General features: G+C 35.7%; 1 protein-coding gene across 1 annotated transcript in view; it reads right to left on the bottom strand.

The window, feature by feature from the left end:
• Positions 1-4,986: 4,986 nt before the first annotated feature.
• LOC123547274 (WD repeat-containing protein 6-like) overlaps positions 4,987-26,311 on the bottom strand; it is a 197,122-nt gene continuing 175,797 nt past the window's right edge. The window contains exons 12-23 of the mRNA XM_053551547.1: positions 24,565-24,747; positions 24,095-24,256; positions 22,669-22,746; positions 21,411-21,590; positions 20,972-21,035; positions 20,302-20,367; positions 16,809-17,499; positions 15,965-16,353; positions 15,524-15,667; positions 12,928-13,022; positions 10,301-10,368; positions 4,987-7,646 (exon numbers count right to left, since the gene is read on the bottom strand). Coding sequence (XP_053407522.1) covers positions 7,532-7,646; positions 10,301-10,368; positions 12,928-13,022; positions 15,524-15,667; positions 15,965-16,353; positions 16,809-17,499; positions 20,302-20,367; positions 20,972-21,035; positions 21,411-21,590; positions 22,669-22,746; positions 24,095-24,256; positions 24,565-24,747 — 2,235 coding nt within the window. The 3' untranslated portion in view covers positions 4,987-7,531. The remainder of the gene's footprint in view (positions 7,647-10,300; positions 10,369-12,927; positions 13,023-15,523; positions 15,668-15,964; positions 16,354-16,808; positions 17,500-20,301; positions 20,368-20,971; positions 21,036-21,410; positions 21,591-22,668; positions 22,747-24,094; positions 24,257-24,564; positions 24,748-26,311) is intronic.

The raw sequence follows: 26,311 nt of genomic DNA, 5'->3' as shown, positions 1-26,311 counted from the left end.
GAAGGAATGGAAAGCAAACAGGAAACAAGAGTGCCAGAATGTCACAATATATGCCTGCGCAGCAAATTTCTTTATTCTAGCAGCTTTATTTGCAAATGGAATGTTAATTTTGTGGTTGTTTAGTAATCATTGTAAGTCTTTTGTTTTTTAAAGTCCACAAAAATACTCCTTACCAGGTAGAGATACCTTATATATAATAAAATACACCTAAAATTGGAGAGTAACATCTATGTTGTACCACAGAAAAGTGGTCTTGTTTTTTCCCTAGGGTCAATTATAAAAATGTTACAATATAAGTTATTTATAGTAACAACTAAGGGAAGTTTAAAAAAAAAAAAAAAAAAAAAAAAAAAATTACAAGTCCACACAAAAATCTTCAGCAGGTAGAGATTGGTCAAAATACACCTCAAAATTGGATTTAGCATGCTTGTTGTACTACAGAAAAGTGGTCTCGATTTTTCCCTACAACTAGTAATGAAAAAGTTACAATAAAAGCTATTTAAAGTAACAATAAAGGGAAGTAATTCTAAAGAAGGGAACTGCGCATGACATTTCGTCTCATGATGGTGTATAATTGTCCCAAGTTACATCAAAATCCCCCCATGCATGAAGAAGAAATGCTTCGGACAGTCATTCTTGTATCTGACCTTTGGCCTCTAAATGTGACTTTGACCTTAGGCCTAGTGACCTGGATCTTGTGCATGACACTCCGTCTCGTGGTGGTGAACATTTGTGCCAAGTTATATCAAAATCCCTCTACGCATGAAGAAATGCTCCGGACATGGTTTTTATTCTTGTATCCTTTGACCTCTATGTGTGACCTTGACCTTCGACCTAGGGACCTGGTTCTTGCGCATGACACTCCGCCTCGTGGTGGTAAACATTTGTGCCAAGATATATCAAAATCCCTCCATGCATGAAGAAGATATGCTCCGGACAAATTTTTTTAAGAAAATATGATAAAGGGGAATAACTCAAAAAATAGGCAAGGCAGAGTTATTGTTCTTGCACATTGCACTTCCTCCCAATGTGTTCTATCAGTGTATGAAGTTTGAAGAAAATCCCTCCAGTACTTTCGGAGTTATGCTCCGGACAAAATTTTTTAAGATAATATGATAAAGGGGAATAACTCAAAAAATAGGCAAGGTAGAGTTATTGTTCTTGCACACTGCACTTTCTCCCAATGTGTTCTATCAGTGTATGAAGTTTGAAGAAAATCCCTCCAGTACTTTTGGAGTTATGCTCCGGACAAAGACCGTTGCGGACGGACGCACGCACGGACGGAGAGCATTTCTAATATCCCCTTCGCCTTTGGCGGGGGGATAATAAAAATGTCAGACGACGGGCACTGCTTAAGTATTTTAGGCTGTGAAACTTGTTAAATTAACTGCAATTCATACGAAAATATTACTAACCTTAGAAATAAGATGTTTTAAAGCTACATTAACAAGAAAGATAATTTTATATAATATTTTTTATTAGAAATTACGATAAAAAGCAATATATAAGCTATTTTAAACATCTCTGTTGCCAGGGTTACTCTAAACTTTAAGAAAAACATAGTACCATGTAAAGTTCTTGGTATTTTGCTAATCATATTACCCAAATAGTCCATGTTGGTCAATAACAGAATGGCACTGAAGCCGTCGAAAAACCCGTTTTCATACATAATTGTTGAAAAATGAGAGAAAATGCGTTACCATGGAAACACGAGCCCCGCGACATATACATTTTAAGCTTTTATTAGAAAGCTAATGCGCATACTAGTAAAACTATTAATTATGCAGACTTCTACGGATAACAATGAAACCAAAATACACTGAAAAGTGTTAAATATCCGTATTTTCCTTCTTCTTTCTATATAAAATACCTTAAGAGGGTCATGTACTTCAAACCAGGATAAAAAATTGTACTTGAAGGGACAGAGATAAACAGAACTGAGATTGTAGCAGTTAAAACATTAAATTACACGAAATACAAAAAATCACTGCGGTTCAACTAATCTGAATTTACCCTGGTAACAAGGTAACCTACCTCCTTAAGTTAGAAATAATATGTTCTAAAGCTACATTAACAAGAAAGATAATTTTATTCAATAATTTTTTATAAAAAATTACGACAATAAGCAAGATATAAGCTATTTTAAACATCTCTGTTGCCATGGTTACTTTAAACTTTAAGAAAACTAGGGTACCATGTAAAGTGCTTGGTATTTTGCTAATAATATTACCCAAATATTCCATGTTGGTCATTAACAGAATGGCACTGAAGCTGTCGACAACCCCGTTTTTATACATAGTTGTTTAAAAATGAGAGAAAATGCGTTACCATGGAAACACGAGCCCCGCGACATATACATTTTAATTAAGCCTATATTAGAAAGCTAACGTGCATACTAGTAAAATTATCAATTATGGCGACATCTACAGATATCAGGGAAACTAAAATACACTGAAAAGTGTTAAATATCCATATTTTCCTTCTTCCTTCTATATAAAATACCTTTGGAGGGTCATCTTCTTCAAACCCGAATAGGGGACAGAGATAAACGAAATTGAGATTGTAGCAGTTAAAACGTCATATAACACGAAATACAAAAAAAATGCTGCGGTTCAACTAATTCGAATTTACCCTGGTAACAAGGTAACCTATCTCCTTAAGTCTATTTTATTTTGCAGACATAATTAAAATATTGTTGCTTTAAGGTCGTCAATCACGTTTAAGCTGCAGTTTATGACATTTTACATTTTTAGTGTATTCTGACTGAGGTTTTTAAAATGAACAAAAATACCCATTACATAAGAGCTTTACCCCTATCAGAAACATATATCTTTTTATCTTTTATGTAATTCTGTAATTATTTCCCATTAATATGAAAGTATTCAAAAATGGACTATTTCTTTTGATTTTGAAATAATTTCAAGTTATTTGCTTTTGGTGGATACTGGGATATTTCAACAGAATGAACCAAAAGGCAATGTTTCAAATAGTGTGTAGCTAGTTATTTCAAATCTATTCTGCCTAAGGGAGGTAATAATGACTTTCTGAATATATAAAGTTTTCAATTTTAGTGACCATTTGGCATTCATAATGCAATTGTTCTTATTTTCATATCATTCCTTGCAAGAAGTAAGTTAATTAAATTCATACATATATAAGGCTAAAATAACTGTAACTGTAAACCAATGAAACACTTGCATTTTTTACCTCATTTTGGCAGACATGTTTTAGCAAAACATCCTTAAAACTGGAATCTGTTACACTGCATAAAGTACCACTGGCATCAGTGTGCACAAAAACATTTTTACATTCTTCAGTTCTGTTTTATACACCTTTTTCACCATGTTTTGTTCAACAGACATCAGGGAAAAACATGTCTTGAATATACTTTGATGTTTTGAAACATGAAAAGAAATTTAAATTTAAAATAAAAAAGTTATATTTACAATTTGTTCATTCATTGTATCCTCTCACATGTTTTGTGCAAGTAAAACCAATGATTGTATGCAACATAAGAAAAGCTATTACAATTTTACTTTGACACCTGAACAACATCAAATGTAATTGTAACTCAAAGATCAGTTTTGAAAACCCAACTGAGACTATCTTGTATCGTTCACAGTGAATAAATGTTATCTTTTCGAAGAATGTAGTAAGCATTTAAATTCCTTGTGATCCCTTGTAGTAGGAGCATTTCATATTTTTATATTGTCTGTTGCCATAGCAACTATTTTTGTTGCAATATAAAGTAAAGAAAAAGCAGCACATATTTCCCATGCAGTAACATATTCATGTTCAAAGTTGCATAAAAAATGAATTCTCTAAGTAATATCCCAGGATTCCATCTTCCAAGATTCTTTACTATGTTTCCATAGTGACAGCTAGCTTTGTCTTAGCAACAAAATATAAGGACATTCATAGTCTTCATATATATATCCAACCATGTAGTAAGTATCTTGTACTTTTAAAGTGACTGCAGGATCCATGTGCAAACCGAGAGAGTGGGTAAACTGTAAGTACCACCGGTGAATCCCCAGTAGGAGACTAACAGCATGTGCATACCAGTAGGAACATCCCTAAAGCCTCTGATATCAGTTTGGCCAAAAATCTCATAGTACCCACAGAGCAACCAAGTTGTAAGGAGAAGGGGGTATACTGGTTTCTGTGTGTCCGTAGACACAATTTTGTGCACACCAACTCAAACAGCTGACTGAAACTTCCAACAATGTGAACAGTTACAACAGTAGTTGTGCATGGGGCATGTTAGGTTTTCAGAAAAAATATTTGCAGAGTTACGCGACTTTTTTTTTTTGTTACTATACTATACACAAAGAATCTGCATATGCAATCTTATGCATGCCTAATCTCCTGAACCCATGCACACAGTTAAATGAAACTTCCCACAACTGATCAGTAGTAACCCTAGTTTTGCATGGTGCACATACATGTGATAAGTTCAGAATCCCAAAACTGGAGGTTTGCCATTTTTAGCTGGAGTTGGGGTCTCAAAACTGGAGGTTTTTTCAAACACAGCAACCTCTTTATAAATCTCCCCAAACTTGTTCTGTTTATTTGTGTATCTATACTTTGAGAGTTATTGCTTATGAAATGTAAAATATCACTTGAGACACAGATCTAACCAATCATGTAAAATAAAGCCTAGGTTTCAAAACTTGATATTCTAGCATTAAACACAAATGTAACAGTTACACTAAAATCCCACTGTGAAGAAGTTCTAGAAGCTGAACCACAGAAATACAGCATGATCTATTGTCGAACATAGCTCTAGATGAGTTTTATTACACAGTGTGAAATGAGACATTTCTCACAAATGAGACGGACGTGTGTGGTGCCACAGGAAACAATGACAATAACTAACAGGTGCCACCTCTGAGTCTTGATTAATTGTTCAATATCCAGTAAAGCTTAAACTGTCTTGTCTGAAACTTGACAAGAGGTATCAAAGCAATACAAAACAAGAACAAATCTTGGTCTAAAAACATATTATATTTAAAACTAATCACACTAATTATATTTTAGTTCTATGTAATATATATAATAATGAAACTAAATAAAAAAAACTTCTGGTATATGCAAACTGCGTCTTTCTTAGTAAAACTCAAAATGTATCTGCAGGACACAGAATGTGCCCACTTAAAAATATTACTCCTGGCCGCTATAACACAGTAAATGACCATCAGACATTAAGCTGCTATCCAAACAGCTTTTCACATCAGAATAAATGGTGTACTGTATTCTAAGTTTACATACTTTAATGCATATTGTCTTGGGCAGTAAGTCTGGTCTTACTGACTGCAAATCTCAAACAAGAGGGCCATGATGGCCCTATATCCCTCACCTGTTATCATTGTACTTGAGGACAAGAAGGTCCTCAGAAAAAATATCTAAGTTCAAAGGATAGGAACAACAAAGGAAAGAAATCTAACCAAAAAGAAAAAAAAGTTCTTACAAGGTACAGATATGTCAAAATACACCTAAAAATTGGAGGTACCATCCATGTTGTACCATAGAAAAGTGGTCTCAATTTTTCCCTACGGCCAATAGTAAAAAAGTTACTAAAATAAGCTATTTATATTAACGTAAAAGGGAAGTAATTAAAAGAAAATTATTGAAAGTGATCAAAAATAGAAACTGCCAAATAAATCTGTTAACATAAATGAAATTTCAGATCAGTATCTTCATTAGTTACGGAGATATACCCATTTTAATTTTAAATAAAGGGAGGTAATTTGACATGAAATAAGTCCATAGTTATCTACTTTGATTGGCTCAGTCCAACTAATGACAACAATGAAATTTCAAATAAGTTCTATAAGTACTTACTGATATAAATCCATTTTGACTACAATCAGGGGAGGTAATCAGATATAAAATAACTCTGGAACCTACGATTGGATCTAATTTGTCATGAAATCCAAGATTTATTGTTGTTGCAGATATTTTAGAAGTTTGTATCAAATAAATCCATAAATGAAGACTCTATATGGCTACAAAAGCCAAAATAGCCAATTTTGGACCTTTAAGGGGCCATAACTCTGGAACCCATGATGGAATCTGGCCAGTTCAAGAACGAAACCAAGATCTTATGGTGATACAAGTTGTGTGCAAGTTTGGTTAAAATCAAATCATAAATGAAATTGCTATTGTGCAAACAAGGTCAAAATAGCTAATTTTGGCCCTTTCAGGGGCCATAACTCTGGAACCCATTATGGGATCTGGCCAGTTCAAGAAAGGAACCAAGATCATATGGAAGATCTTATGGTGATACAAGTTGTGTGCAAGTTTGGTAAAAATCAAATAATAAATAAAGCTGCTATTGTGCAGACAAGGTCAAAATAGCTGATTTTGGCCCTTTCAGGGGCCATAACTCTGGAACCCATAATGGGATCTGACCAGTTCAAGAAAGGAACCGAGATCTTATGGTGATACAAGTTGTGTGCAAGTTTGGTAAAAATCAAATCATAAATAAAGCTGCTATTGTGCAGACAAGGACATAATAGCTGATTTTGGCCCTTTCCGGGGCCATAACTCTGGAACCCATAATGGGGTCTGGCCAGTTCAAGAAAGGAACCAAGATCTTATGGTGATACAAGTTGTGTGCAATTTTGGTTAAAATATAATCATAAATGAAGCTGCTATTGTGCAGACAAGGTCAAAATAGCTAATTATGGCCCTTTCAGGGGCCATAACTCTGGAACCCATAATGGGATCTGGCCATTTCAAGAAACAAACCAAGATCTTATGGTGATACAAGATGTGTGCCAGTTTGGTAAAAATCAAATCATAAATAAAGCTACTATTGTGCAGACAAGGTCAAAATAGCTGATTTTGGACCTTTCAGGGGCCATAACTCTGGAACCCATAATGGGATCTGGCCAGTTCAAGAAAGGAACCGAGATCTTATGGTGATACAAGTTGTGTGCAAGTTTGGTTCAAATAAAATCATAAATGAAACCACTATCGTGCAGACAAGAAATTGTTGAGGGACGGACGCACGGACTGACGACGGATGACGGATGAAGGGTGATCACAAAAGCTCACCTTGTCACTATGTGACAGGTGAGCTTATAAAACCAAAGGTGCACAATTTCACATGCAAAATGTTGTTCCTTTAAAACTCTATGTTCAATACTTTTTCAATCACAAATTTTGTTATCTAGATAGACAGATGAATAAAAGCAAATTCACGTGTCCCATCGTCCCTCACAGTATGCACTAACATTTACTGGTTGCTTGTGTAAGTGCTTCTGGTAGCACTGTGTGACATCATTCCCTGAAGTAACATATACATCATATAAATGTAACTTTAAACTTTCAACCTTTTTGCTGCCAAATTCCTATAATGAACTCATCCATCTTTCAATTTGGACAGAACCATTAACTGTTAAAAGGAGTGCATGCCAAAAGAATACGGACTGAATGGCGAACAGTGCAGATCTTGATCACACTGCACGGATTATGATCTACACTCTTCGCAAAGGCTGTGTCAATCATGTCCAGCGTGATAAGGTTAAGTCACTATCTTGGTTAGAATATCTGTCAATACAGGATCCACGGACTGTCCATATGTTTCAAGGTTGAAGACTTCCATTCCATTTCCACTGACAAGCAGACAGTAGTGATCGCTGAAATGTGTAAATAAAAGTATCGTGAATGTAACAACCTATGTGTCTTATGTGTAACAAAATAAATATTTTGAAAAGAAACAAGAGATCACAGGGTGATCTTGGCCCCCACCAATGTGCCATTTTTGAGTGTTCCAAATTTCAAGACTTATTGACTAGCTCAAGGTCAAATTTTATTTCCGTACACAACACAAATCTATGCATGTGGTCCAAATTTGAAGCCTGTACATTCAAAAATGTGAAAGTAGGTCACTAGGTCAATGTCAAGGTCAAAGTTTGTTTCAGTACACAAAACTATGCATGTGGTCCTAAACTTGAAGCCTGTAGCTACAGAAATGTGAAAGTAGGTCACTAGGTCAATCTTAAGGTCAACGTTCATTTCGGTACATAAAACTATGCAAGTGGTCCAAATTTGAAGGCTGTAGTTTGAGAAATGTAAAAGTAGGTCACTAGGTCAAAATCCAGGTCAAATTTTTCTTCGGAATACAAAACTATGCATGTGGTCCAAATTTGAAGCCTGTACCTTCAAAAATGTGAAAGTAGGTCACTAGGTCAATGTAAAGGTCAAAGTTTCTTTCGGTACACAAAACTATGCATGTGGTCCAAATTTGAAGGCTGTAGCTTGAGAAATATAAAAGTAGGTCATTAGGTCAAAATCAAGGTCAAATTTTATTTCGAAATACAAAACTATGCATGTGGTCCAAATTTGAAGCCTGTACCTTAAAAATGTGAAAGTAGGTCACTAGGTCAATGTAAAGATCAAAGGTCATTTCAGTACACAAAACTATGCAAGTAGTCCAAATTTGAAGGCTGTAGCTTGAGAAATGTAAAAGTAGGTCACTAGGTCAAATTTTATTTCAGAATACAAAACTATGCATGTGGTCCAAATCTGAAGCCTGTATATTCAAAAAATGTGAAAGTAGGTCACTAGGTGAAAGTAGGTCACTAGGTCAATGTCAAGGTCAAAGTTTTTTCGGTACACAAAACTATGCATGTAGTCCAAATTTGAAGGCTGTAGCTTGAGAAATGTGAAAGTAGGTCACTAGGTCAAAATCAATGTCAAATTTCATTTTGAAACACGAAACTATGCATATTATGGTCAAAATTTGATGCCTGTACCTTCAAAAATGTTAAAGTAGGTCACTAGGTCAAAATAAAGGTGCACTGACAAGAACATTTTAAAAGCTTTTCCCTGTATAAGTCTATATGAACCATGTGACCCCCGGGGCGGGGCCATATTTAACCCTAGGAGGATAATTTGAACAAACTTGGTAGAGAACCACTAGATGATGCTACATTACAAGTATCAAAGCCCTAGGCTTTGTGGTTTGGACAAGAAGATTTTCAAAGTTTTTCCCTATATAAGCCTATGTAAACCATATGACCCCCAGGGTGGGGCCATAGTTGACCCTAGGGGTATAATTTGAATAATCTTAGTTGAAGACCACTAGATGATGTCACATACAAAATATCAAAGCCCTAGGCCCTGTGGTTTTGGACGAGAGGTTATTCAAAGTTTTTCCCTATATCAGTCTATATAAACCATGTGACCCCCAGGGCGGGGCCATATTTGACCCCAGAGAAATAATTTGAATCATCTTGGTAGAGGACCACTAGATGATGCTTCATACCAAATATCAAAGCCCTAGGCTCTGTGGTTTAAGACAAGAAGGTTTTCAAAGTTTTTCCCTATATAAATCTATATAAATTATAGAAAAAAACAAAGGGCCATAACTCACTCATAAATTGTTGAACCAGTCTGATTTTCAGGGGGACACAACTAGGGTACCAATACATCATTCTGACAGTTTGGTCAAAATCCCCCCAGTAGTTTCTGAGGAGATGCGATAACGAGAAATTGTTAACGGACGAACGGACGGAATGACTGACAGACGGACCACGGACGCAGAGTGATTTTAATAGCCCACCATCTGATGATGGTGGGCTAAAAACTGATTTCTTCAAGTCTTTTAATTAATTATGTTTCAAAAAAATTGTACATGAGCCCCAGATAAATGTATGTGAATTATTAAATATTGTCCCTACACTCTTATTGCTATTGCTCAAGCTGGCTTTAAACTCGATCTCAAAATTTAAACTTTTACAAAGTTACCAGAAAATGATGCAATATTTCAGTCACATTTTTGGATACATTTTAAAACAATATGCAACATTTTACTATTAACAAGAGCTGTCACTAATGGTGACAAATGCCCCTGCAGCGCCTTGACCTTTGGCCTGGTGACCTTGACCTTTGACCTGGTGACCCCAAAGTCAATAGGGGTCATGTACTCAATAAGTACTATTAGCATTCAAAGTTTGAAGGTCCTGGGTGCAGTGGTTCACGAGTAAGTGCCTTCATGCAAAAAGTTAACGTTGTGACGAACTAACGAACAAACCGATGGACAGTTGAAAACTAATATGCATCCATTCGGGGGCATAAAAACTATAATTTTAAATAATGCATGAAAACAGTACACAGTCTGCTTTCTGAACACTGCATTCTTTAAAATCTAAGCTACAGGTTTAAGAATATATTGGAGTGCATAGGTTAACATCTAAATGGTTACTCACATTATGTAATACTTTAAATTATCACAGATATGCGGAAAGTATAGCCAAACTAAGTTTTATATCACCATAAATATGCAAACCTTTCCTTCCATAAATCAATGTTGGCAACGTCAGAGACACTTGTAAATACACAACCAGTCATCATCAGCTGTCAAAAAATAAACAAGAGGGCCAAGATGGCCCTAGGTCGCTCACCTTAGAAACACACCATAACAGTGTAAAACATGTTTGACCTAGTGATTTCATGGAAACAAATATTCTGACCAATTTTCATTAAGATTGGACCAAAAAATTGGTCTCTTGCGATAAAACAAGCATTTTCTTAGATATGACATAGTTTTTGACCCTAGATGACCCATGTTCAAACTCGACCTAGATTTTATCAAGGCAATCATTCTGACCAAAATTCATGAAGATCAATTGAAAAACACAACCTGTATCACATACACAAGTTTTTTCTTTGATTTGACCAAGTGACCTAGTTTTTGAACTCAGATGACCCATATTCAAATTCGACCTAGATTTCATTAAAAGGCAATCATCCTGACCAAATTTCATAAAAATCAATTGAAAAAAACAGTCTCTATCGCATACACAAGATTTTTCTTTAATTTGACCTAGTGACCTAGTTTTTGACCTCAGATAACCAATATTCAAACCTGACCTAGATTTCATCAAGGCAATCACTCAGACCAAATTTCATGAAGATCAATTGAAAACTACATCCTCTATTGCATACACAATGTTTTTCTTCAATTTGACCTAGTGACCTAGTTTTTGACCCCAGATGACACATTTTCGAACTCGGCCTAGATTTTATCAAGGTAATCATTCTGGCTAAATTTCATGAAGATCAGTTGAAAAATACAGCCTCTAACGCATACACAAGGTTTTTCTTTGATTTGACCTAGTGACCTAGTTTTTGACCCGAGATGACCCATTTTCGAACTCGGCCTAGATTTCATCAAGGCAATCATTCTGACCAATATTCATGAAGATCAATTGAAAAATACAGCCTTTATCACATACACAAGGTTTTTCTTTGATTTGACCTAGTGACCTAGTTTTTGACCCAAGATGACCCATTTTCGAACTCGGCCTAGATTTCATCAAGGCAATCATTCTGACCAATATTCATGAAGATCAATTGAAAAATACAGCCTCTATCGCATACACAAGGTTTTTCTTTGATTTGACCTAGTGACCTAGTTTTTGACCCGAGATGACCCTTTTTCGAACTCGGCCTAGATTTCATCAAGGTTATCATTCTGACCAATACTCATGAAGATTGATTGAAAAATACAGCCTCTATCGCATACACAAGGTTTTTCTTTGATTTGACCTAGTGACCTAGTTTTTGACCCGAGATGACCCATTTTTGAACTCTGCCTAGATTTTATCAAGGTTATCATTCTGACCAATATTCATGAAGATTAATTGAAAAATACAGCCTCTATCGCATACACAAGCTAAATGTTGACAGACGACAGACGACAGACGACAGACGACGGACGACGGACGACGGACATCGAGCGATCAGAAAAACTCACCTGAGCATTGCTCAGGTGAGCTAAAAATACAATAAAACATCAAACTAAAACATGAAAACTCTTAGAAGCAGTGTGACTTGACAAAAGTAATATAAAACTTTTCCTCTTTCCAAAATAAAGAAGAGTCTAGGGAGACCTGAAGAACTGAAAAAAGACTTTGGCTGTTGTCAAACTGTGTCTGAGGTTATAAAGCCGAGTTTGGCTACTTGCCAAAAGAATGCCTCATTTCATCCTTGCTATTGGTCAATTTGAAGAACAGCCAATCACAAGCTGGAATTTACAGACTTGTCTCTAAACTCTCCACAAGTAGCTGACTTTCCTCTGATAAATCAGACGTGGTGGATGAATGACTACAGACACATTTTCTTGCTTACCTAGCAGAGAAAGACAAGGATAGAAGACCTCTTAGGGAGAGGACAAGCTACAAACATGCATTAGGATGTCATAAACTACATGCAGGATTTCATCATTCAAACTATCTATAAATATATTAAATGAGCAGGCAAACAAAAAATCTTATGTCTGCTTGTTTCAGGCATGCAATTTGTTGGATTTAATGTCACACCGACACATGATAGGTCATATGGCGTATGTTGGAGGAAGACCCCAGGTGCCCCTCCGTGCATTATTTCATCACGAGCGGACACCTGGGTAGAACCACTGACTTTCTGTAAGCCAGCTGGATGGCTTCCTCACATGAAGAATTCAACGCCCTGAGTGAGGCTCGAACCCACATCGATGAGGGGCAAGTGATTTGAAGTCAGTGACCTTAACCACTCTGCCACGGAGGCCCGTTTCAGGCAATGGGTTTTCCCAATCCGAAGGACAGTTTTGGAGAAATCCCATATTAAGTGCACGATTTCTCATTCCTTGCTGTCCCAAGGATTAGGAAAGCTCTGTTCAAGCAAGCAGGCATGTAAGATCCTAAATAGTCTTCTGTCACATGGAACAGTACCTCACTTTCTTCGATGAATCATACTTCAGACTTTTTCTGAACTAATGAAAACAGATTTTTCTCAGGAACACTGATCTACAAGAATTTTATAAAGGAAAAGTTCCATCCATTTTTAAAAAAATTTTTTTTTGCAATATCAGCCAACCATATGCTCTTCTGGCAGACTATCAATCATCAAGACATGTTGTTGATGTGAATATACCTGTATTTCTGTGTTTTCTACAGTCAACTTCCACACAGATATTCTCTGGTCTATTGAGGCTGTAACAACATAGTCTGGAGACACAAACCAGGCTCCTTCAAAGCAAATAGAAGTGTATTATTGACATTATACTGTATCAATTAACTTCACAATACTAACTTCATAAAATAATTATGTACTTTAATGGAACCCTTCAATGTTTAATACAAAAATGCAGTTAAAATTGTAATGAAATGTGATTAATTAAACAGTACTCTCTTATAAAAGTTGTTTTACATGCCTATAAGCAATGTAAACATGTGTATTTTAATTCATAGTACCAAAGATATTTTTTTCTCCAATCATTTAATGTTTTCTGAGATACTTTTGTTCCATACTATTTTTCTTTTTTTTTTCACTTTTAATGCAATTGGAGATCAATTCATCAATATCCCGAACGATGTGTTCACTGCAATATGCGTTCTCTCATAAGATGTCATCAAGTATCAGTGACACTACATCGTCACAAACAGATAACTGTCATTGTTAAACAGAACAAGAGCACCGCCTTGCGGGTGCTGACGCTCATCTGATTTTTTTTGTGTAATAGAAATATTGTCCTACCCATGATTTTCTAAGTCTAAAAAGGGCCATCATTCTTGCAAAAAGCAGGATAGAGTTATGTTTCTTGATGTACAGTGTCCACTTATGATGGTGAAAAACTGTTGCAAGTTTTAAAGCAATAGCTTTGATAGTTTATGAGAAAAGTTGACTTAAACATAATACTCAACCAAGAAAATGATTTTCTAAGTCCAAAAGGGGCAATTATTATTGCAAAAAGCAGGATGGAGTTATGTTGCTTGCTGTACAGGGTCAGCTTATGATGGTGAACAAGTGTTGCAAGTTTCAAAGCAATAGCTTTGATAGTTTAAGAGAAAAAGTTGACCTAAACATAAAACTTAACCAAGAAATCTGATATTTTCTAAGTCCAAAAGGGGCCATAAATCTTGCAAAAAGCAGGACGGAGTTATGTTTCTTGCTGTACAGGGTCAACTTATGATGGTGAACAAGTGTTGCAAGTTTTAAAGCAATAGCTTTGATAGTTTAGGATAAAAGCTGACCTAAACATAAAACTTAACCAAGAAAACTGATTTTCTAAGTCCAAAAGGGGCAATAAATCTTGCAAAAAGCAAGATGGAGTTATGTTTCTTGATGTACAGGGTCAGCTTATGATGGTGAACAAGTATTCCAAGTTTCTACGCAATAGCTTTGATAGTTTAGGAGAAAAGCTGACCTAAACATAAAACTTAACCAAGAAATCTGATATTTTCTAAGTACAAAAGGGGCCATAAATCTTGCAAAAAGCAGGACGGAGTTATGTTTCTTGCTGTACAGGGTCAACTTATGATGGTGAACAAGTGTTGCAAGTTTTAAAGCAATAGCTTTGATAGTTTAGGAGAAAAGTTGACCTAAACATAAAACTTAACCAAGAAATCTGATATTTTCTAAGTACAAAAGGGGCCATAAATCTTGCAAAAAGCAAGATGGAGTTATGTTTCTTGCTATACAGGGTCAGCTTATGATGGTGAACAAGTATTCCAAGTTTCAAAGCAATAGCTTTGATAGTTTAGGAGAAAAGCTGACCTAAACATAAAACTTAACCAGGCAACGCCGACGCCGACAACCGCTCAAGTGATGACAATAACTCATCAATTTTTTTTCAAAAAATCAGATGAGCTAAAAATATCCCACTAATTTGTTTCTGTATGCTGCAATAATGTTTTTTCCCTTTCACATTTCATACATTTTATCGGCGTAAAAATTGTTTACAAAGTGTCCAAATAACACCGAATGAATGGTCCTGTGAATTTTCAAATAAATAGCAACCTGTTTTGCAGTAATGTATAACCAGCCAGTTGTCTCACGTTAAAGTCTCGTACCCATTCTAGTAATAAGGAAAATGCGATACACAAGCAATACACAAGCAATTTTTTAAGAATTGGGTATTAGGAATTTTTTATTGCGGTTCAGTACGCACACTGTATGAATTCAATTGGGTTTTCTGCAATTTTAATTGCATAAATATGCAAATACGCAGCTTATCTGGAGCTCTGACTGTAACCACAAGATCACTGTACCCCTGGATTTTGGACTTATTTCATCCATATTCAGAGAAATTTTTCACATAGCATTTACTCGGTATGTATGTATTCCAATTTACTGTGGTGGCACTCAAAAATCAAAATTTCACTGTGTATCCTCTAAACTGCTTTGTAAATACCATACATGTAATCTCCTGTGTGGGAGGGTCAAAATCCCAATTTTTTCACCTTGTCTCCCGTCTCTGACATTATATAAAACTTTAACCCAAAAATATAAGTTAAAAAGTGGCATAACTCCCTCAAAATTCAAATCAAGAGTTATGACGATTGCTTCTTCTGGTGTAGACTTATGCGCTATTGTGTGGCCTAAAATGTTGGATTTTGTCTCTAAGTTTTGTGTCCGCATGCTTAATTTATGTCGATAAAAATCCTCCAGTTTTGAGACCCCACCTCCAGCTGAAAAACTGCAAACCTCCAGTTTTGGGATTCTGAACTTATCACATGTATGTAAATACCTGTTATCTGGGCAGAATGAGCACTTGTGTTTTTCCCCTTGGCAATGACCTTGACTTTCATACATGTATCATCTGATGCCATTGTGACAAGACTAACATGTACAGCATTATCATCACCTCCTGTGACCAGGATGTATGTATCACCTAAAGTAAGAACACAGAAAAGTGGTGTATGTATGGAATATATCTCCATTATCTATGATGATTTTATAGATATTTCTTTTAACAAATGCTTCAGCAAAAATTGCTTACAGTAAAATCTACAGCACTGACCTTGCCATGACCTTTATCTCAACAAATCTTTAAATATGCATTTCCAAAAGTAAATGTAAGCAATTGTTTTGTAATAAGTCAAATATTACCAAATACTTTACTACCATTATACTTGAAAAAGTTTGATAAATATCAATTATCAATTTACTCATAACATCAATATTATACCTGAATATTTCCCAAAATAAAGACTGTTTATGCCAGACTGGTGCAGTTCTAAAGCAAAAACTGGATCTATATTCCTCAACTTTTTCTCAGGTTTACTGCTTTCCTTTTCATTTACTGATGAACTTGTGGTTGTGGATGAGTTAGTAGATAAAAACTCTTTGCAAGTCTCTGTGATATCCCAGAATGCAACTTTTCCATCTGTTGCAGCAGACAAAATAACAATCCTCATTGGCCAATGGTTACTTCCTGTCACATGGTCTTTGTCACATAACTTTATCACATGATTGTTAGGTACTATCACATGACATGTCTTGAGTACACAATGATCATGATAAGAAGATGATGCTACTATGGTTATCTCCCTGGATACCTCATCAAATGCAAGTAATCTGCCAAGTAAATATGGTATTGTTAGTTTTCCACTGTACTGTGTTTTTTTTTTATTTACATGTTTACAACTAAGCCTTTTTCATAGAAGTCATATAAGACAGACTAGTTAAACAGTAACATGACACAAAGGGTATCACTATTTTATCAAAAGTCATTCTAAGAACATAACTGCAAGGACATCTTTATATTTAACCCTTATCATGCTAGCCACAACAGGTTCTGCCTTTGCGGCCAGTGTAGATCATGATCATCCTGCAAATCCGTGCAGTTATTATCTTTTTGGTAATTTTAGCACCCCTTTTAACAGGTAATGGCACTGTCCAAATTGATAGATGGACAAGTCCATTATAGAAATTTAGCAGGGTAAGGGTTAAACCATTGATGCCTTCTGTAAACATTAAATTCTTTTCATTATCTTTACATCTTTGTATGACAATAGGTTTACTTAACTCACCTTAAAAACCCATCAGAACATGCAGCAGACACAAAATACAGTGACCATGACTTTATGTGACCTAGATCTTTAGGGGTCACCACAGAAAGGTCAAGTATCCTGGTCTCAGGGTCGGAATTGTCCACAGGTTGTCTCCATGGTTTCCGACATTTTCGATTTATTTGGCTCAGTTGTAGACCAGCCAAGCACAAATAATTTAGAGTACATTTATCACATTTTGAATTTTCATATTTATCACAAGTAACTGATGGTTCATTATTTTCATTACCAGATGTTTTCTTACACTTAAAACTAGTCAATTGAGAATGTATATGACCTTGTGCAATGAGTGGTCCTGTATCTTGATGGGGAAGTTTTTCAATTATCCCTGGTACAATATTTTCAGCTGATAACTCTGAGGTGAGAGCCAAGTCATGATCACATGTTTCACTTTTAGTTTTTCCCCTTGTATCTGAAGTGTGATCTCTTACATTTTCTGTATTTGAAAATCTGGCTTCAATACCCCACACTTTTAACTGGGCTCTACCTCCACCGCTGAAGATCAACTTCCTGTGTACAATGGGGTTTTCCTTTTCAGCATCAAGGATCTGATTTGTAGACTGACTGGATGAGCAGACATATAGACATCGTACAGTGGATATATGACCTGTCAGACTGTGGCATACATCCAGTTGGGGAATACTATTTTCATCTTTGTGTGGTCAAGAAAAACTACATCAAAAACAAACTGCAACCTTAGAATGCATGTATTTTGTAGGAAAATGTGATCTTGAAGAAAAAAAAGTGACTAATTTAACTGAATCTATCATAATATGGTGAAACAGACATAATTAAACCTTAAGGAGGTAGGTTACCTTCATATTTGTATGTGCGCATGTCAAACCGGAAGCTAACGTGACGATTTACGACGACGTTTACGACAAACTAAATGTGTTTGTATATTCATTCTTCTGAAAACAAATCATGAACTTGTCTTCGATCTGATGCTTTATGGTTTAATAATGTAGAAATAATGAATAAATTGCCGCAGAAACGCTTCCAAACAATGTTGCCTTAAAATGACGTCATTGACGTCATGACGTTACGTGTCAGTTACCGCGCAAACTTAATAGCTTTTATCTTGAAAGTGCGTAATTCTGTACATTTTCTTTATTTTAACTATTTTCAAATAACCATTATTTGCTGAAATATTTTTTATGAGTCTTTTGCTCTGAATAATAATCAATATTTTGCTTCTTTTATGTAGTTATATTGAAATGTTATGCGGAATGTAAGAAAATGGATGATGGCAACCAATGTTATTTGGAATATAGTTGGGTGAAAGGTTACTTGTTACGGCCATTTTCAAATAAAAAGTCTAGCAGTTTGATTTGTAATACCTATTTTTCAGGTTCCATTGATAATTTGTTACTTACATACTAAAACTAAGATCTAAAATTGTTCAAATTTCAGTAGAAAATTGTGGTTTCTTGAATTGAATTGATGTTACCATGGAAACGAAGCCCGTGACCTATGTATCTAAATGTAAAATTCAAAAGCGTTGACACTGGTCTATTTAAGAAACACAGCTTCAGCTTTTTATTTTCATTTCAACAATATCCATGAGAATAATAGCAGCACGCTGAACGATTTTTCCATCAAAAATGGCAGACGAGGGGTACTGCTGTACGTATTCTAAGCTGTGAAATTTGTTTGAATAAATGCAAATAACACGAAAATGTAACCTACGTTAGAAATAATATGTTTTAAAGCTACATCAACTAAAAAGATAATCTTATTCAATATTTTTTTTAAGAAATCACGACAAACAGCAAGATATAAGCTATTTTAAACATCTCTGTTGCCATGGTTACTTTAAAATTTAAGGAAAATAGGGTACCATGTAAAGTGCTTGGTATTTTGCTAATAATATTACCCAAATATTTCATGTTGGTCATTAACAGAATGGCACTGAAGCCGTCGAAAACCCCTATTTTTATACATAGCTGTTTAAAAATGAGAGAAAATGCGTTACCATGGAAACACGAGCCCCGTGACATACACATTTTAAGCTTATATTAGAAAGATAACATGCATACCAGTAAAATGATCAATTATGCAGACTTCTACGGATATCAATGAAACTAAAATACACTGAAAAGTGTTAAATATCCGTATTTTCCTTCTTCTTTCAATATGAAATACCTTTGGAGGGTCATGTTCTTCAAACCTAGATAAAAATTGAACTTGAAGGGACAGAGACAAACGAAATTGAGACTGTAGCAGTTAAAACTTCATATTACACGAAATACAAAAACATGCTACGGTTCAACTAATTCGAATTTACCCTTGTAACAAGGTATCCTACCTCCTTAATAAGTAAACTTTCAAATGTTTACCTTGCTTCTATGTTTGCAACAGTCAACCCATATGACCCATATGTTTTACATATAATATGAGCTGCGCCATGAGAAAACCAACATAGTGGCTTTGCGACCAGCATGGATCCAGACCAGCCTGCGCATCTGCACAGTCTGGTCAGGATCCATGCTGTTCGCTAACAGTTTCTCTAATTGCAATAGGCTTTGAAGCGAACAGCATGGATCCTTACCAGACTATGCAGAGGCGCAGACTGGTCTGGATCCACGCTGCTCGCAAACACATTCTGTTGGTTTTCTCATGGCATGGCTCATATTATGAACTTGCAAAGCTATGATGTCTTAGAAAGGCGGAACATTCCAAAGGTCACAAAACTTGACTGACTAGGACTGTTTACATGTCATATAAGGTACATACATTTTACATGATATTACCCATGGAATATATGAACTCTGTCACAAAATAAGGACATTTGTTATATATAATTAAGAAGTCGCCTTTATTTGAAAATTTTCTCCTTTCAGAAATCTGTAACTTTTTTAAAGTACGCTACATTAAACTGATAAAAACAATGTGAAAGACTCAGAAAACAAAATTGTACATATCAGTACTAGCAATAGATAAAAATTTCCATTAAAATTTGAAATACATGGTTGAGTTTAAAGTATGCATGCAGGCCTTTGACCTCCAAATACCTTAAACATGTAATATATATATATATACTTCTAAACTTAAATGTAAACTACTAAATACTAAATTTAAAATTTATTTGTTTGTTCCGTGCTTAACGCTGTTTTTAAAGTGTAACTCCAATTATGTAATGGTGGGCAGAGAACCTAACCAATGCTCTGGATTCTGTACCAGTACTAACCTGTTCTCCACAAGTAACAGACAATTTTTCAACATGAATCAAAGGCGGAGGATGAAATGGCTTCAGACACAGTGTCTTTCATCAAGTCATCACAGGGAACATATGCCTTGCCTGGGGATTGAACGCGTGACCCCATGATCTGCAGAACTGGCTATTAATATGCAAGAATTAACATGCAAGTTTTTTTAATAGATCTAATATGATTCCCTGAAGCAATTTCGGGTACAAAGTGCTAACACACTAACTTGTACAGAGCAAGGATACAGTGGAGTACAGACAGACAAACTGAGGTATCCTCACTACAAGTTACCATCACATTCACAGGTCTGCCTGAAAAATAATGGTTCTGTTATCAATATGATAGTCTGATAAGCATTATCTATGAACTGCATTTACGAAGTAATTAATCTATGCTAATGACTTTTTAACAGTATTTCATTACGTTAAGTCATGTGAGAAAACACAACACTTTGCTCTAAGATATTAGGTTTTAGCTCATGCTTTTTAATATTTTTTGTAACATATACATTGCAGGTCAAAGCTTCATTGACATTGCAGGTCCAAGCTTCATTGACATTGCAGGTCCAAGCTTCATTGACATTGCAGGTCCAAGCTTCAACTGTAGAGGAAGACCCTAGATGCCCCTCCCAGCATTATCTAAGCTATAAACAGGCACAGAACTAATAACCTTCAGCAAGCCACCTGAATGACTTTTGGACATAACAACTGGTGCAGGGCTTGGATTGTGCCAGTGATCCAAAGTCAATGACCGTAACCATTCGACATCAATTGCCACCTTATTCCAACCCCACTTAGATATTATGAAAACAATGGTTACCACTTCAAGGTCTAGATTTGAATTTTAAACTTTATATTTTGAAACTTAACAGTGTTTTACCAAAACTGTCAAAATATGCAAATCTAACAGCCTTACCTGAACTGTCAATTCCTGAGCAGATATGTTTGGCATCACATAACTCTCTTCCATGTAAACATTTCTAAAAATAGAAATAGATGCTATACTGTTCCAAAGCCTTACTATCATACTTATTACAGTGTTTACTACTTAAAAAGTGTATAGAGAGCCTGGCTCAGTTACCTTTGTTGATATATTGAATTGAAACATTGTGCAATATTATGTGAAAGGCTTATACCCTGCTACATTTCTAAATTCAATTCGGGCAAAGGGTGTTCACTTAAAATTTACTGACTGAATAGTGCACAGACTGTCAGTGCAGAACATGATCAGACTGTATGGATGTGCAGGCTGATCGTGATCTACACTAGTCGCAAAGGCAGAATCAGTTGTGTCCAGAAAACAAATGAATTCACACTTGAAGTTCCTTAATACTAGAAAACTTTCCGCATTTTACCTTAACAACAACCTGATTTGACCTCATCTCTATATTAGTGACCTTGACCTCTCTAGTTTTGACATACACAAAGGTAGCATTGTTTCCATGGCAACAGTAGTCCCATGCTCTGTGTCCTCCACCACACTGTATTTCCAGCAACTTTTGGTTCTGTCTCATACTCCAAATCATAAACATGTTCTGAAATTTTATGAAGAAACAAAATAACTTTATACGGTCTAGTTTCAGCTATTCCTATTAAAATAATTCTGACAACAAAAATAGATTTATGCAAGAACAAGAGCTGTCACTATTGGTGACAAATGCCGGCCCTGAAACGTGCCCAAGAATGCTACAGTTGTCTGCAAAAAATATGCCAGAATAGTTTAGGAAGAAATCATTTGGGACCTTGACCTTGACCTGAGGGACCCGGGTCATACGCGCGACACACCTCAGTATGGTTAAAATTTGTGTCAAATCATTTTCAAATCTCTTGATACATGGCAGTTATAGTCCAGTCAAGAAAAAGACCATGTTAACCTTTGACTTCTGTGACCTCGACCTTGGAGCTATGGGTCTTGGACTTAGGCATGACATATCATTGCATTATAGGGAACATTTATGCCAAGTAAATTTAACATTCCTTCATCAATGACAGAGTTATAGACGGGACAAGAAACCTTTAATCTCTAAGTGTGACCTTGACCTTAGAGCTAGGGGTCTGGATCTTGCGCATGACTGTCGTCTCATTATGGGGGACATTTGTGCCAAGTAATTTCAAAATCCTTTGCTGAATGGCAATTATGAACAGGACACAAAACAGACCCTGTTAACCTTTGACTTCTAAGTGTGACCTTAACCTTTGAGCTAAGGGTCTGGTTCTTGTGCATCACATATCGTCTCATTATGGTGAACATTTTTGCAAAGGTATTTTAAAATCCCTTCATGGATGGTAGAGTTATAAACCAGACACAAAACAGACCCTGTTCGCCTTTGACCTCTAAGTGTAACCTTGACTTTGGAGACTGGGTCATGCTTACGACACATCGTCTCATTATGGTGAACATTTATGCCGAGTTATTCCAAAATCCTTTGATGGCAAAGTTCACACACACAAGGACAGACAGTGCGGTTTTAATATGCCCACCTTTGGGTGCATAAAAATCCTTCTAAGTCACCGGAGAACATTTAAATTTTTACATGAAATATACAAAAGGAAATGGGATTTAGTTCAATCACACCTTAACTAACTAACTTCAAGCCTAAAATATAAACCCACCGTGTAAAATCCATGTATCTGTATATCTTCCTCTTCTGTAAACTCCAACTTTTCCAACCACTCAAAGCTTTTACAAACCTGCAATGAGTTAGATATATAATAAGTGAATTATGTGTACCAAAGTTATTATTGGATATTACACTAAAATATGAATGATACAAAAACTATGGAAACCACAACATATTACCCTAATAATATGAAATTATTGACAATTCCAGAATAAATGTACAGTCTGTCTAAACTTTTTTTGACACAGTTTATGTTGGGATACAGTTTCTGTTTGGTGACAGTTTATGTTGCTACAAAATTAATATGTTGGGATGCAGTTTATGTTGCAACACAGTTTATGTTGGGCTCACTTTGGGACAAATATGTTGAGACACAGTTTATGTTGGGCTCATTTTGGGACAAATATGTTGAGACACAGTTTATGTTGGGCTCATTTTGGGACAAATATGTTGGGACACAACTCATCTTTTGGACACAGTTTATATTGGGATACAGTTTATGTTGTGACATTATAATCTCATTTTGGGACAAACATGTTGGGCCACAATTCAGCTTTTGAACACAGTTTATGTTGGGATACAGTTTATGTTCCGACATAGTTTATGTTGGGATATATTTTATGTTCCAACATAGTTTATGTTGGAATATAGTTTATCTTTGGACACAGTTTATCTTGGGACATAGTTTATCTTGAGACAAAGTTTATGATAGGACACAGTTGAAGTTGGGACACAATTTACATTGGAACAAAGTCTACATACATGTAGGTACAGAGTTTATGTTGGAACATTGCTTAAGTTGGGACACAATTTATGTTGGACCACAGCTTACAGAATGACTAAGTTTATGTTGGAACAAAGTATATCGTTTGATACAGTTTGTGTCGGAAACATAGTATCTGTTCATCTTTAAACACAGTTTATATTGGGGCATAATTTAAGTTTTGACACAGTGCAAGTTGGGACTTAGTATAAGTCATATGGAGACTTTCATGCATTATTTCAGGCATGGATTTTTACCTGTGGGTAGAACCATCCACTTTTCACAGGGTTTGTTCTGACTTTTGCTAGTGCATACCAGGATCAGTGAGTGACCAAATACTTTTTTATTTTTAAGGACATTTTGGCAAAACTCATGCAAGTTATTCTCTCAAAAGTTTCAGGTTTTAGTCATTTTCAAGGACATTTATAAAATTCATTGACTTTTCAAGTCTGTTTGAACCCTGTTCCACACTCAAGAAGGAGGCATATGGTTTGAAGACTGCACCCATAGGCACAAAAAAAAAATTACAAATACAGTTTTATGTAATGAACAATATGTGAATCTTGTTACTGTGTAAAGTACAATAGTCTAAAACTGACACAGCGTGAAGTACAATAGTCTAACAATGTTACTGTGTAAAGTAAAACTCACTAACTCTGTTAGTGTGTAATAAATCCAGCTGGTTGTCTTCATTCCATACAAACATCCTGTACATACCATCTCGTCCAGTAGAATATACTTGGTTGTCATGGCAACAGACATAGGTAACACCTGCTTTGCCATGAATCTTGGGAAATGTCTGGATTAATTCCCCTGTCTGAAATACAGTTAAGTTTTGTCATGCAAATTTAACATGCTATGTTTTGAACATTATAACTGAGGATTCTGATTAGAAACAATTAACAGTAAGAAGCTGGAAATGTTGTAACTGAGACCAGAACTCTGTTCATTTTACATCATAAATAAGAAACAGCTTTAAAGACTGCATCAGGGTTGAATTTGTCTCATAAGATATTAAATATAAATAGGCAGCTAAAAACAATACAAGCAAATAAAACAATTAAATTTAGTTGTAATGCTTATATAACATTGCTTTCACACAAAGGAAATGCAGATATAAATCACCTTGCTTTCATCTACCAACATGTACACGAACAAACTGCCCGTACGATCACCAACCACTATCCTAGAGCCTTCCTGAGCGAGTTTTGCCGTGGATACCCAGCGATGTTTACTCGGAGCCAACACAAAGGTGAAGGTCATTTTAATATCAATACTGTTGTCATGATGACTAATTTCCCATACATTCTGCAAACAAGTCATCAGAAAATAAAGTTCATAATATCAATATCTCACTGACTTTTTTTCTATTCTTAAAGGGTGTTGCCTATTATCTTGTGTACCAAACAAGAAGGCCATGATGGCCCTAGGTCGCTCACCAGAGTGACACACCATAACAAATATGTTTGACCTAGTGACCAAGTTTTTAACACCATATGACCCAGTTTCAAACTCGTCTTAGTTTTCAAGGAGATAAACATTCTGACCAAGTTTCATGAAGATTGGAGCATAAAAGTGGCCTCTAGACAACAAGTGTCTTTGTCTTCGAATTGGCCTAGTAACCTAGTTTTCACCCAACAAGAGCTAAATTTTAACCTGTCCGAAATTTCATGGAGACAAATATTCTGACCAATTTTTATCAAGACTGGACCAAAAAATGTGGCCTATTGAGTGTAAACAAGTATTTTTTTCCCTTTGACCTAGTGACCTAGTTTTTGACCCAACATGGCCCAGATTAAAACTTGTCCTTGATTTCATGAAATCAAACATTCTGACAATGTTTTGTGAAGAGCAAACAAGAGGGCCAAAATGGCCCTATATCGCTCACCTGTTATCACTGCACATAAGGACAAGAAGGTCAAAAAATCATAATCAAGATCAATCAAAAGAATTGTGAGAAAATATAGTTGAAATTGTCTCAAAGTTACTTCAAATAAAATTATTTTCAAATCAGGCCAGTAGTTTCATGCTTGAAGGATTACATCAGAGGAGGTTAGGAGCAAAGTTTTGACTAATGGAGCCTAAAGGACAGGAACAACAAAGGGAAGAAAGTAAAAATAAATCTAAGTCCTCAGAAAAAAAAATCTAAGTCCAAAGGACAGGACCAACAAAGGGAAGAATTTAACCAAAATTAAAAAGAATTCTTACAAGGTACAGATATGTCAAAATACACCTAAAACTTGGAGGTACCATCAATGTTGTACCACAGAAAAGTGGTCTCGGTTTTTCGCTACGGCCAATAATAAAAAAGTTTCTTCAATAAGCTATTTATAGTAACATAAAAGGGAAGTAATTAAAAAAATTATTGTAAGTGAACAAAAGGATCTGCCAATTAAAAACAAGAGCACTGCAATCGACAAAAATGCAGAGCAATATACACACAAAACAAAGTCGTGTGACCTTGACCTTGAAGTGAGCCATCCGAAACATGCGCTCTGCACATTGTTTCAATGAGTGAACATTTGTGTCAGGTTTCTTTGAAATCCTTCAAGGGGTTCAAGAGTTACAGAGCGGAAGGGAAACTGCTAACCAACAGACATACAGACAGACGGACACCGAGGCGATAACATAATATGTCCCTTCGGGCGAATAAAAATAACATAATATGTCCCTTCGGGCGAATAAAACGGAGTCGAGCTCTTATGGTGATACAAGTTGTGTGCAAGTTTGGTTAAAATCAAATCATAAATGAAGCTGCTATTGTGCAGACAAGGTCAAAATAGCTAATGTTGGCCCTTTCAGGGGCCATAACTCTGGAACCCATAATGGAATCTGATTCAAGAAAGGAACCAAGACCTTATGGTGACATAAG

The sequence above is a fragment of the Mercenaria mercenaria genome, chromosome 9 (assembly GCF_021730395.1).
Source record: "Mercenaria mercenaria strain notata chromosome 9, MADL_Memer_1, whole genome shotgun sequence".
In the NCBI taxonomy this organism is placed as follows: Eukaryota; Metazoa; Mollusca; class Bivalvia; order Venerida; family Veneridae; genus Mercenaria; species Mercenaria mercenaria.
This window is presented reverse-complemented; position numbering and strand designations above follow the sequence as displayed.